The 14,930-nt window shown below is 37.3% G+C and overlaps 1 protein-coding gene across 1 annotated transcript; it reads right to left on the reverse strand.

The window, feature by feature from the left end:
- Positions 1-319: 319 nt before the first annotated feature.
- On the reverse strand, positions 320-13,607 carry LOC136279455 (NLR family CARD domain-containing protein 4-like). Its single transcript, XM_066163249.1, has 7 exons — positions 13,516-13,607; positions 11,107-11,191; positions 10,032-10,084; positions 7,182-7,448; positions 5,939-5,995; positions 3,139-5,510; positions 320-1,865 (listed from the first exon to the last, which is right to left on the reverse strand). The coding sequence occupies exons 3-7, from the start codon at positions 10,063-10,065 to the stop codon at positions 1,608-1,610; spliced, it is 2,988 nt and encodes a 995-aa protein (XP_066019346.1). The 5' UTR covers positions 10,066-10,084; positions 11,107-11,191; positions 13,516-13,607; the 3' UTR covers positions 320-1,607.
- Positions 13,608-14,930: the final 1,323 nt, after the last annotated feature.

A 14,930-nucleotide genomic window follows, 5' to 3' on the forward strand; every position in this document is an offset into this window, starting at 1 on the left:
TAACGGTAGAAAACACCGGAAACCACGACGGACACACAAGATGTGAGTAAGTTCTACTAATTTCACTTGTGAAATGTTCATACTTCAAAATATTTATCGCAGCAAATCGACCATGTTTCTTTCCCCGTACTTCTCTTTAGAGCGGTTCTTTCCGTAACTTAACACCGAGTCACACAACGCGTGACGCTTTCATGAATTAATCGTTTGCTTTTTCTCGACACGTGAGCTTGGGAGACCTGTGATAAAACATAATGGTTCGATTGGTTCGTCGTGATGACCTTCACTGACATCACAGGGTTCAAAAGTGTTCCTTTTTTCTAATTTGATAAAAATTAGTTTAGTGCATTTCTACAATTGCAAAACGGAGCACTTAAAAACAGAACTTATCACTGAGAAATCAACCTTAAAGGCTTAATATATAAAAATCAGGAGATAGAGTCAGTGTCTTACAATGTGCAATGTACAGCCACAATGGAACATGTCACCTAAGGAACAATTCCAGTTTCTCAAATAAGAAAGATATAATATAACCATGACTTAACTGTAACTCACTTGACAATTTTGAAAGCACAACCAATACAATACTACAATTCAGAGTAAGGAAAATACTTCTCAAACACAGTCTCCCTTCTTCCATCAAACTCAACTGACTTTCGAAAGCTCTGATGACTGAATGTCAACCACAATGCAATACTTACATTAATCTCAAATGGTATGTTTAGAAATTTAGGCAGGCAGAAGCCTGTCCCGAATTGACAAACAGCTAAATTCATTCACAGCATCTTGAATGCCATGAAAATAAGAAAAATATTGATCCTAAATCACGAAATTGATATTCACATTGCTTTTTTGCTTTTAGTTTAGTTTGCTTTTACTTCAATGTATAGTTGATGTTTTGCTCTTAGCCACATTGAAATATCTGATTTTATGAAGAATGGCTGCATTGAGGACTTCTTACATTTACATCAAAAGAAATAACAGTCAGCCTAATGAATTAATCAGTTGCCAAGGCAGCACATAACCATTAGCCTACTAAACTAAAAAATGACAGAAATACCTCAGTCTCTAACTCAATAACATGAAAACCAAATTTTGAAGCTCAAAGCTGTAAATCAAAACTACAACCAACAATATTGGACATCGAAAAATAACCTAAAATATATCCAAATCCAACAATCAATTTCAAGGATGAGACACTCTGACTCCAGAGGAACATCCCACATATTCTTAGTGATGTTGTGGAAGGGAGTTACTATATTGGCGAGGGTACCAATTTACCTAAGCTAAGTGACTCTAAAAATATATTTCCTTATCTTTCATCCAACGGTTGATTGTTTGTTCATCTGATCACAACACTGAAGTCTCCTACCATTGATCAGAAACCTACCAAACTGACCAATCATCTTGAAATGTGCTTTGTTTAATCAGGTTCCCCAGACTTGTTTTCATATTTTGTTCAACACAATGACTACAACTTAGGTAATGACTTCTCTAACTGAGCAGATCTGAGGGAATTCTATCAATGGATGGACTGGTCTGGCCCGACAGTTCTGACCAATGGTAAGTTTCCTTCGTTGCAGGCAGTCTACTGAGTCAGTCCTAGTCAGTTACGTTTCCAGGTAGGACCCAGGCTCCTCCTTGTCACCTGAGTTGGTAACTGACCCAGGATCCTCCTCATCACTTGAGACAGTAACTGACCCAGGATCCTCCTCGTCACCTGAGGTAGTAACTGACCCAGGCTCCTCCTCATCACCTGAGTCAGTAACTAACCCAGGATCAGACTCTTCTTCTGATTCGCTCCAATGATCTCCCCAGTATTCATCTGTTGGCCATTGTTCTTCAGGTTTGACATTCCCTTTGTCATCCTGTCATAAATCACAAACCAACAATCAACATTATCTTGTCAAACAACATACACCTGTACTCCAACTTGTTTACCCTGGTTACTTTTTATATGAAGAGAAATTATGCCTGACTTATTATGACTGAGTCAATTTAAAAAAACTTTTATATTGAGGAATGTTCCCTGTAAGCAAACATCGCAAGGCTCACCAAAATTTAGATATAATATTATTCCAATTACATCTATGGTGGGGCCTATACTGATTATGCTATTGGAGAAATAAGTTAAAGTGTTTAGAAAATATACATAACATCAAAGTGACCACCTCTCCTAGAGTCTTATAGGTACTTGACCTGACAAGCCCATGCAGAGAATACAATTTAAGGTAACCTTTTAAAGAAAGGGCTCAGTAGTTCATGTGAGAACGAGGAACTGCTGATGTCCCTTCTTTAAAGGTTATGAATATTTACTTAGTGGTCCAAGTTTAACAGATTAAATGGTAGCGACAAAAGAGCGACTGTAAAATTTTCTACTGCATGTAAACCTTTTCAGTAATTCGGAATGTAAATCCTTTTAATTGAAATCGCTAAAATCATTAAAAAGCCACAATATTTGCTTCGCTTTGGATTTCCTCTCTCATTTTGGCATCCTTTTAAAATCTAAAAAACGCTAGTTAATGTAAAGTAGTTATTACTAATACTGAAAGTTCCACCGTGATTAAAAGTCCAGTTGGGAGAAAATTTCTGCACACGGTTTGGTATCTTGATTCTTGCTCAACTTTCCAGAATACAGGATAGTCCTTTACCGACTGACATATACCGAAAAAGAAGCAAACTGAAAAATGTCTTGTTTTCATCTTGAACAGTCTTTTCAGTTCTGTGTTCTTATTTTTTTGCGGGCTACCTGACAAAGTGATTTTATACGTCGAGAAACTAATACAAGGTGGTCCAGACTTCCGCCAGTTCTTCCAGAATCACAGCAAGAAGTAAATGCAAACAACAAAGCTACAGCGATGTAAACAGCGAAATAAGAATACAACTGCACACCGTGGTACTTCCACACGTCGCATGAAAGAATTCAACCTAATTACAAATTAAATGTATAGAACTGATTTGAACTGACTGGTAGTGACTTTTCATGAGATAAACTTCAATCTTGTTCTATAAAAGCAAAGGAAATATCGCACTTGCTCCGCGAACCAAGGGCGTAAAAATTCTTAACACAACACCACAGTAAATTGAACAGAATAGACATGAATAATGACTACATATGCAAATTAAGATCACAAAACTTACGTGGTAGCATGTCGTCAAAAAGGGGATGTTACTCTGACGTACAGCTGCACTCAAATCATTCACTTGTTGCTTTGTCATTTTAACATTATAAAGCACCAGATACTCGTGAGGAACACGGCTGAGATGTTGAGTGAGAACACTTACTCCTTTACCTAGAGGGTTTCCTGACAAGTTGAGAGCGATCAGGCTAGGAACTTGGTGCAGAGATCTGGCGATGGCTGCAGCAGGTTTGGCTGTTAAATTGATTTCAACAAGTACTAACGTGTGAAGTCTCTCGGTGAAGATGATACGAGACACCAGGGACTTTGTCAACTGAGCATCAAAGATTTGAAAGGAATTCCCACTAATAACTATGGATCGCAGAGCAGTGGAAAGTGGAAAGCAATCAGCCAGCATCTTCATCTCTAGCCTATCTAAGTAGTTAATTGTAATCTTCGTCACACAGGAAAGGCTCTGAGGAGTCGGAACAGTGATGCTATCAGTGTTCTTGGTCAAACACGAAGCTGTTTCGTTGTCTTGTTCATTCAACGTATTACCAAAACGCTTCACCTGAGTAGACTCTGCTATTGGCAAAATGAGCTCTCGCAGCATTTCGGTCGGAAAATTGCCACGACCTTCTTTCCATATTTGATTAACATAAACGATGATTTTTCCCTCTCTCTTCAAAAAGAACTCGCTCAAATAACGACACGGGAAATTCTTCAGCAAATCTGCGGCTTTCTTTTCGCCCGAACAACTAAAAAAGACAGCATCTGTGTCCTCCGCTACAATGATCAAGTCTCGATAGCTTTTCACTGAAGACTTTTCGTTGGGAGGAAAAAAGATAAAGTCGAGTATCATGCCAGATTTCAGCAAATGTTCATTTGCAGTAATGTTCAGCTGGTTAGAATCAAGAGACAAAACACCACCGGTGTAAGAGGGAAACACTGAGTAGAGATCTCGCCTCTTCTCGGCTGAACAACAAAAGTAGCTATGCGAGATAAGCCCAAGATAAAGTTTTTGATTTTGAGACAACGCGGGTGGTACAGTCTCCAGAGGCAGCTTCATAAAATCACACTTCGACAAAAATTCGTTTCTTCCAACACACCCTACATGATGAAAAACTGCACACGCGGCTTCTGTTGACAGCTCACACGCAAATTTCAGAACTTCATTCATCTCCACGATCTTTTCAAATGATTCAACTTTGGAAAGGCTAGGCGTACTTTCTCCTTTAATCGACAACACTTCCTCATTTATGTGCCAGGCTGCAAGGAACTCCTGTACGGATTTATGAATGAAATAGGCCCCTTTCTCAGGATTGAGACTCGTAAGATTGACAATCTGGAAAAGCCCAACTTCACTTAATTTTTGAAAACTTCTTGAAATATTGCTGGGGAGTTCGCTGCAGCGTACGTAAAGACGGTCTTGCAGAAGTGCTTCAAAGGCAACCTTTCCAAGATTACTAAGGTCTTCTTTAGCTTCTGTCGAGGTCACTTTCTGAAATGGCATAGGCTGGTGACTTCCACCTTTGTGATTCAGTATAGTTTGAATGAATTGTGTGAATAAGTCGGCCCGTGATTTTGGTAGTTCTACGTGATATTTCCCTTTCCACAAATTACACAGCATCAGTAAGAGGAGAGGTATTTCTGCCATGTCACCGATATCTTTTTCGTCCAGGAAGGACATAAACTCGTCAAGATCTTGTTCACCTACCAAAAATTTTCTCGCAAAGGTTTTTATTCGTTCCCAGCTTTTGAATCCTTGAACTTCTAACTGAACGTGGCTGGGGCCTCTTAACTCGTCACATTTAAGTTGACGCGTGGTGACAATGACGTGACAATCTCTCAGTTGCTCACCCTTCCAAATTGCAAGGATAGGTGAGTGTTCTTTTGCACAGCTGTACTCATCGTAGCCATCCAAAATAAGAAGCACTTTATCTTGATTGTTAATTATGTAATCATAGAGACTATCAACTGAGATCGGACCATCACTGGCCAGCAATTTAGACGCACGTAAAACATCACGGATGTCTTCTAAATCACGCACATCTCTCAACTTAATCAGAAGCAAAATGATAAAGTTGTTTAGGATTTCTTTTAAGGCTTTCGACCAGTCATATGCAGCCTTCTTACAAAACGTACTCTTGCCAATTCCAGGCCGACCATAAACAAGCATTCGTGTTGGTTTTCCCTTGAACATGTCGGTATAGTCTTCAAGTTCCTCTTTTGTCACTCCGATGGGCTTCCTGTGATCTCTCACCCAATTCAAAGGTGTGTAGATCTCATCAATCTCAATGGAAGAGCTTTCGTCCCATGGAACGATTTTCACCTTACTGAGGGTGTCATAATAAGATTTTAGCTTCTCTTGGCACTTCTCAACATTCAACGGTTCTGAAAAATAGACAAAACAAACATGAACTTTTATTACTGGGATGAGTAAGCATACGACACCAAGTTTTCAAAATATTTTGGCGCTTTTCAGGCAAACGGAGGAAAGGGTGGGGCGAGCGCAAAGTCCGAGTTATGTGCGAGGGGAGAAGCTCCAAAACAATATCTTATTTTCATTTTATGATCGATCATTAATTTTCGGCATTGAAGCAGCTGAAGTAAACCAGGACAAGAATAATAAATTTTTATAATAAAAGAATAAGGAAATATCTTTTATCGTCTTGCCACGAGCGTTGGACAAAAAAGATCAAGTCCTCCCCAGGAATAGAACCTTTGGATTCAGCGCTCAGACACTTCATTATCATAAATATAATACAAGTTATTAAAACGTAAGCTTAATATGAAATATCTTCGCTTGGTAATTACAATACCTGCAAGCCTTCTACGTTTATTTTCTAACGAAACGCCACTTTTACAACCCTCCTCTCCTGTTGAAGAGAGAAAAGAAATTTATACTGTTAAGAGAATTAAAATACACTGACGAATATGATACTGAAGGGTAAATATGCACACGGCGCCAAGTTTCATCGCACGAACTTAAGTACAGTCTTCTTGGCATGAAACGATTAAGATAATGAAAAACAACACTCACACTCTGTTCTTTAATTTTTCCCTTTGCCTGTAACTCATCTTAAATCGCAGGGAAGATTAAATTTCCAGCATTTTTTTCCATCACGGATCAACAATGTTGGGAAATGAAGCGGCCAAAATAACATAAAAAAAGTTCATGAATTTTTATTTCTTAAAATTTTTGCGCAGTACTGTTTCTTGAACAAGAATGACAAACTGGTATAAGACAAAAGAAAGGAAAGTGTTACTATCTTGTCACGAGCGTGAAAAAAAGAGGAAAAATTTTGATTCCTCCCGAGAGAACACACTTTACTAAATTTGTGAAATGGGTAACAAGCAGGAGTCGAAATAAGAGCTGATTGAAGATGAAAATCTTGTGTGAGCCTGATCACGGAACAAAAGAGAGAAGAGAAAATGATGGACTTGGAGAATTGAAATTCATTGGGAGGGAATAAAAGCTAAGATTTTGATCTCAACAAAGTTTTAACCCTGTCAGCAATAGTGAGGTATTTCGTAGAAAGGTAAACAAAGAAAAGTTGGGTTCATCTTACTGCGCACAAGAGTCTGGACACGAAAACAATAATTAGGAGGGCAGGGGGAGGGGGTAGTTGATAAACGTGTTTAATCAGCGACTTGTAATACCTACAATCTAGGACAAAGAAAATAGATTTAAGACTTATTAAATACAATGAAGATGCAGAAGTGAGTAATTTCTTATTAACCCTCTGTAATCTGGAATTTTAAAACGTTATCCATGACTTCAAAATTGGAAGTAAAGCTACCAAAGTGAATTTGTTCCTATCTCAGACTTTTTGAAAGTTCTTTTTCACAGCAATGCGATTGAAAAACAAAGAATGCGTATGCTTTTCAGTTTTCTGATATATATTTAATTCCACTGTTGGTCTTCATGTTCTCGTCAGCAGATAACGATATTCTAAACGAACAGAATACACAGTGGCCAAAAAGTATGGTCTCTGTGAATTTAGGCACTGTACTTGTATGTAACTGTATTTTTATTGTATTGCAAGATGAGTGATATATTACCAGTGAGAAGTTGTTCAGCTAAATCTGTGCGATTAACCGATGGATGACACAGTGCATCGTGTAGGGTCGTGTATGATGCAGTTGAACCATTCCTCTCTTTCCAATGTAGCAACATTTTGTAGATTTTTTCAAAGAATTCCCTATTTTCATTATCAAACGCCGTTAATCTTGCATCCTCAATTTCTAGACGACGCCCAACTGCCTTCCAATTTTCAAGTTTCTGCGAAAGCCACCCTAAATCTTCGTCGCTGGGAACTCCTTGCTTAACTAAAAACATAAAGACATCACAGCAAAGTATCAAGATGAGGGGATAGCTGGTAAACCCCTTTGTAGAAAGAAAATTAAGCTCATGTATGTTGAATTGACGTCAACATCATTATCTTTGACCCAGCGCAACATACATAAGCAGAGCCTGTGGAATTGGTGGCAAACATGTAACATTCCTGATCCAAGAGCTGTTCTGATTGGTCAGCGTATGATCATACGTCATAACTCATGTTTTTAATTCAGTTTTGGTAATTCGCTTCCAGCACATTTATAAAACACAAAACTAAACTGCATACAAGACCAGCAAGTGACTGCACAATCCACTACGGACCAAACAATATGCTTAAGACCAAACAATACGCTACAGACCAAACGATACATTACAGAACAAATGGTACACTACAGACCAAACCGTACAGTACAGACCAAACAATAAACTAGAAACAAAACAGTACAGTACAGAACAAACGGTACACTACAGACCAAACAGTACACTACAGACCAAACAATATGTACTACAGACCAAACAGTGACTACAGACCAAAGAATACACTCTAGACAAAACAATACACTACACACCAAACAATAAACTACAGACCAAACAATACACTACAGACCAAATAGTACATTACAGGCCAAACAGTACGCTTCAGACCAAACATTATACTACAGACCAAGCAATAGAACACAGGCCAAACACTACACTACAGACCAAACAGTACACTACAGACCAAACAATACACAACAGACCAAACAATACACTACACACCAAACAATAAACTACAGACCAAACAATACACTACAGACCAAATAGTACATTACAGACCAAACAGTACGCTACAGACCAAACAATATGCTACAGACCAAACGATACATTACAGAACAAATGGTACACTACAGACCAAACCGTACAGTACAGACCAAACAATAAACTAGAAACAAAACAGTACAGTACAGACCAAACAGTACACTACAGACCAAACAATATGTACTACAGACCAAACAGTGACTACAGACCAAAGAATACACTCTAGACAAAACAATACACTACACACCAAACAATAAACTACAGACCAAACAATACACTACAGACCAAATAGTACATTACAGACCAAACAGTACGCTACAGACCAAACATTATACTACAGACCAAGCAATAGAACACAGGCCAAACACTACACTACAGACCAAACAGTACACTACAGACCAAACAATACACAACAGACCAAACAATACACTACACACCAAACAGAACACTACAGTCCAAACATTACACCACAGACGAAACAGTACACTACAGACCAAACAGTACGCTACAGACCAAATAGTACACTACAGACCAAACAGTACACTACAGACCAAACAGTACACTACAGACCAAACAGTACACTACAGACCAAACAATACACTACTGATGAAACAGGACACTATAGACCAAATAATACACTGCATGCCAAACAATACACTGTAAACCAAACAATACACTAATACAGTAAAAAATAATATACTACAGGCCAAACAGTACACTACAGACCAAACAATACACTACAGACCAAACAGTACACTACAGACCAAATACATAACAGACCAAATAATGCACTTCAAACTAAACAGTACACTAGAGACCAGACAATACACTGCAGACCAAACAATACACTACACACCAAACAGTAAACTACAGACCAAATAATACACTACAGACCAAACAATACACTACAGACCAAACAGTACACTACAGACCAAACATTATACTACAGACCAAGCAATACAACACAGGCCAAACACTACACTACAGACCAAACAGTACACTACAGGCCAAACAATACACTATAGACCAAACAGTACACTATAGACCAAACAATACACTACAGACCAAACAGTACACTATAGACCAAATAATACACTGCATGCCAAACAATACACTACAGACCAAGAAATACACTACAGACCAAACAGTACACTACAAACCAAACAGTACACTACAAAGTAAAACAATACACTACAGACCAAACAGTACACTACAGAACAAACAATACACTAGACCAAAGAGTACACTACAGACCAAAGAGTACACTAATGACCAAACAGTAAAGCACAGACCAAACAACACACTACAGACCAAACAGTACACTACAGACCAAACAATACACTGCAAACCAAACAATACACTGCAAACCAAACAATACACTAGACCAAACAATACACTACAGACTAAACAATACACTACAGACCAGACAACACACTACAGACCAAACAGTACACTACAGACCAAACAATACACTGCAAACCAAACAACACACTTCAGCCCAAAGAGTACACTACTGACCAAACAGTAAAGCACAGACCAAACAACACACTACAGACCAAACAGTACACTACAGACCAAACAGTACACTACAGACCAAACAATACACTGCAAACCAAACAATACACTACAGACCAAACAACACACTACAGACTAAACAATACACTACAGACCAAACAATTAATACACTACAGACCCACACAAATATATGAATTCAAACTTAAGAACTAACAATTATGCTATTCACCTCAGTTCATTTGCCAACATATAAAACTCACCCATGTTGGAAAAATCTATTTCCACATTGATCATCCTGCCCTCTTTTAATTTGCTGGGAAAGAAATTATTTTTATTAACAGACCACTCAGCAAGAAAAACATGCCTCGGTTAATCCCCAAGATGTCATATTAAGGTTATTCCTTGGTTTTGCACTGCACATTCTATATTGCGCATAATTGCAATCAGGTTAAATGAGCATGGTTGCATTTGGAGAACACAGTATTGCTTTTCAATCCATGGACCGTGTGAAGAGGTACAATGGTCCTTAACTTTTGAACAAATATGGTGATCTATTTTTTTTGTGTGTGTGTGCATAACTTTGGTGTACAATTTATCCCCTTTGAATTGGGGAAAGTCTTTGAAGGGAAAAAAAAAAGAACTAAAAGCATGCATGAAACTATAGCTGTTACTTGAGGGTTCAAATTATGACCTTGAAAGGAATGACTCGAGAAACATTTCGAGTCAATATGCCAATTAAATTTGAGTTATTTTCCCACAAATTGTATATCAAATTGTTCCATATGCTCAAGACTTTCTACCAATCAATTTTTCTTCCAGTGTTGCTTTCAAAACCTTTGCTTCCAGCTGCAGCAAAATTTATTGTGAACCGATGAAATTAGACATGTGTGATTAGTACCAGTACAGGCATAAATGGGGCAGGTTTGGCCTACTGTATCTCCTAAACAAACATAGTGACTTGTCTTTTTTATTTTTCAAAACCGACATTGGTAGGGAACTTTTAAGGAAAGTATAAAAAAATTGTTCAATAACTTTTTTTTCTGAGGAATCACCTTAAAGTAGCTTACCAAAATTTGTGCATCTTCAAATTTTTTCACTAGGATGTCTAGCTTTACATTTAGTCATCTGAGCTTAAAGTTTATTTTAACATCAATCATCATCATCTGTATCACCATGGTCTTAATTGTATCTCCAAATGATATTTACAAATTTATGCAATCACATTATTTTGATAAGTGAAAGTCTTTGTTTAAAATTGTATTAAAGATAGCAGTTAAATGCATATTCTTCCTTTAGTTAGCTTTATAAAAATTTCAAACAGAAAATCTGACCAACCTGTAAAAAAATACTTCTTGCTGTAAGTCCACTTTCAGTATGATGAGCTCAATCACAGCAGTGATCCTCGCCAGCCTGGTTAATTCTGTTGAGACAAAAAAATATTTAATGTTTTACTACACAAAATCAGTATTGTAGAGCTGAGCTTAGTGAATACTGGCTACATCATTGTAAAACATTTTATAGTTAGATGAGTGCAAAGCTGTTGTTTTGCAGATCTTTTACACTTGTATTTCAAGCTTACTCTTAATATGAACCTTACTGTGCTGTGAAACCATAACCTAAAATACTAAAACTTATTGTGATGACATTTAAACCTTCATTTTGAACAACAAAAGAGTATTAAAAGTTAATTCTGATCAGTTATTTAACTTCCAGCACAGTCTTTTGTTGCTGCAGATTTCTGGTTTCCATAAGGGAAATGTTGCAGCTACATCTACCTCAAGTTGTGTTTACCATGTCCCCAAGTGTTATAGTCATGTCACCCTAGTGTGTAGTTATGTAGCCCTATGGAAGATTGCCTGAGGTGGTTGACTACTGGTACTTTTCATGATATCATCACAAACATTTTTATGTCTCAAGCTCACCAATTCTTAATTCAGTCAATGGACTTTTTTGATTGCTCTTAAAGAACTGTAAGCAGCATGTTTCAATACTTTTGCCTTTCATACATGATGTGGTGTTAAAAGTAATTTTTATCCAAAATAAAAAGGATTGTGTACCTTAAAAGTTATAAATCATAAAGAAACATTAGAGCCAGACACATAGTTGTTGATGACTAGTGGATTACTGAACAATGAAACTTCATTGTCACAAGATTATGCTTGTGGGGAAATGTCTGGCTGGACTAGAGCCTGAATAAAGCCAGACACTTGAGCCAGAAATAGGCCTAAAATCAACCGGACAAACTGGAACAGAGCAATAGAGAGCCTAACAAGAACCTGAGCAGTAATCAACCGGGCATTAGAGCCTGACACTCAGGCTGACTAGAGCAGTAATTCAGCCTGACACAAGCTGGACATAAAAAATTGTTCAGAACAGGAAAAGAAGCCTGACATGAGCCAGGCATTAGCCTGACAGCACAAAAATGATTAAAGATTTAGAAAAAAATTCCACCTTCTTTCAGCCTGTTTATTAGGTATTTATTATGCTCACCTAAATCCAAGACAGCGTCTGGTTATCGATCGAGATGCATGTGCTGCATTTTGGAAACAAACTTAACAAGGAAGTTTGCTGCGAATTTGTCTTTGAAAATCTTTACTATACTTCACTTACTTCACTATATCTCTTGGTAAGGTTACGATGAAACATTCTAATCGCCAATTTGGCGACTAATTTTCAGGATTTGGTCACTTAAGTGAAAAATTTAGTTGCACTGACGCCTGTATTAGGCGCAATTTCACGCCCTGAAACAAAATCTTCATCTATCTCACGTGGCAGCTTGACAGAGCTTTGAACAAGAACTAGGCACAGATATGTGATGGATTCAAAACTGGAGGTGAAGTCAAAGGAGTCTTAATATTCAAACTAGTGTTACCCCTCTTTTGATCTGCATCAAGGTTCTTCAAAACGTTTCTGTAAATGCAGTGCATGCTTTATTGAAGTTACTGCGTATCACAGCAGATTAAAATTTAATGTGCGTGCTTCCCATTAATGAATGTTGAACATTTAAGGGATTATTTTTCCCATCTGAACAAAAAGACCTTCTACACCTAAATTAATAAGGGAGGGAGTTTTGTTTATTCCACAGCTTTAAAACTAATAGAGAGGGGGAAAATAGGGGAAACTGTTTTTAGCAATATTGATCTTAGACAGCATACAAGCTAACTCAGCCGATTTCCTCGGAGAATAATCAGAGATTTGCATTTCGATTGGTAAAAATAATATCGCAAAATATCGAAGAGCAAGGCCATTCTGCGACTTTTGAATGAAGGTCCAAATGAACATCGAGAGATTTGATGAACAGAACTTAATATCTGAAAATGTAATCGATGGTAATTGTCAGAGTCTTGATTCTACTTTTTCTTTAATAGATCTTGTTTATTTTTCCATTCTGTTGTCTTCGTTATGGGGGCGATTCAAAGCGAAACATGTTAAAGATTAATTACCAAGCGAACTTAACTTTCTCTGTTAGCAAATTTGTATGCTACAGTGTGATATTTGATTTTAACACAACCTTGTGGGGATAAAATATAATTTGCTGCAGCTTGTGGTGGATAACGAAAAAATTTCCACTCTATTGAACACAAACTGAAGACAGAAGTACTTCTTCCTTGTTAACATAACAAGCTTGACTTGAATCGTGCTTTGATGAAGCGGAAATTCGGTAATATTTTCGGGAATTCAACTACGCTCCACTCACATGTGTACCAAGAAGAAGACCAACAAATCCTCAGGACGTCAACTTACCGTTTTCCCGAGATCCTGATCCGTCTTGTGAGTGTTCAGCAAGATGTCTTCCAAGCTGAAAAGCAAACGATTAAGAAGTTCGTCAACACCCCAAAACGCACACTACGGTCAAACCTGCAAGTCACGTGTTGTTTGGAACATCTGTCTGCAGAACGCGATAACAAACGCCTGGGAGAAAAACGCGAGAGTCACGTGACCATACTTTTTTTCTTTTTTTAAAAATTTAAAAATTTTTTTTTTTTAAATTTTTTTTGTAAACCTTGATTCAAACAAACAACCTAGAACAAAAACCGAAAAATCTAAGTGCTGTTGTAGCCGGAAGTCTTAAATGCCTCTTTCCTTAAGTTTTATCTTTAACCCGAGCTCAATGCAAGGATCATTTCTTTACCTGTATTTCATCTGCGCCATTTTTTCATATTATGTTTCGTTTTGCCGGCTGGGAATATTTTCAGGAAGGTTTTTTTTTAGCAAATCAAACCGATTAATAACTTTCTCTCTCTCTCTCTCTCTCTCTCTCTCTCTCTCTCTCTCTCTCTCTAAAGATAGAAAGTGGGGCATTTTTGCCACGTTTCTTTCACTCGTTCCTTATTACACTCAGTTTATAAAACTTGACAGTTTAAAACATTGGAAGCATAGAGTCTTCAATAATGTACATCATATTACGTTATCATTCCACTGCCTTTAAATTTCTATTTTTTAGATTTTTTTTCTTTCCATGTACGTTGCGAAAGTTCCCTACGCCGTGGAATTGGGAAAATAACGCCAAAATGATGGCTTTTTACGTGGTTAACAAGATATCCAGCCCTTTAGGCATATTTAAATCATTCTCTCCATTTCCAAAAATTAATCTCTCCAAAAATTTTGCTGCCTGAAAAAATGCGGTATACGTACATACATCTTCATAGACTTGCGAGGTTTGCTTGACATCGAAAGTTATCAGAAGACGATTTTTGAGCGCTTTAGTAAATATTTTTCGGAAAGCCGAAGAAGACCACAATAAAACGATTGAAACTTGTAAAGCAGCACTTCAACTTTATTTTTTAAACTTTAAGACTCTTAAAAATTGGTATCGAATATTTTTTTAGAATTTTTTTCTACTATGGACTTTTAGCGCTAGCTGGAGTGACAAAAGTGCCCTAATTAGAGACTGGACCAAAACCCGAAGGTTCTGTGTGATTTTGAAAACTCTTCGTGAAAATTTAATTTTGCTCATCATACTTATGGCGGGAATGTTAATTCCATGTTAATTACTGTAGATTTAATAGCATATTTCACACTACTTTTTCTCGAAACGTTTTAGGGCACTTAGGGCAACGTTTAGAAAATGTGCCGCAATCAGTGAAGTAAACTTCATTATAATTTTAAGTAGATATACTAGACCCTAAAACATTCTCAATCTTCAAATAACAAAATCG

Source organism: Pocillopora verrucosa, chromosome 3 (assembly GCF_036669915.1).
Source record: "Pocillopora verrucosa isolate sample1 chromosome 3, ASM3666991v2, whole genome shotgun sequence".
In the NCBI taxonomy this organism is placed as follows: domain Eukaryota; kingdom Metazoa; phylum Cnidaria; class Anthozoa; order Scleractinia; family Pocilloporidae; genus Pocillopora; species Pocillopora verrucosa.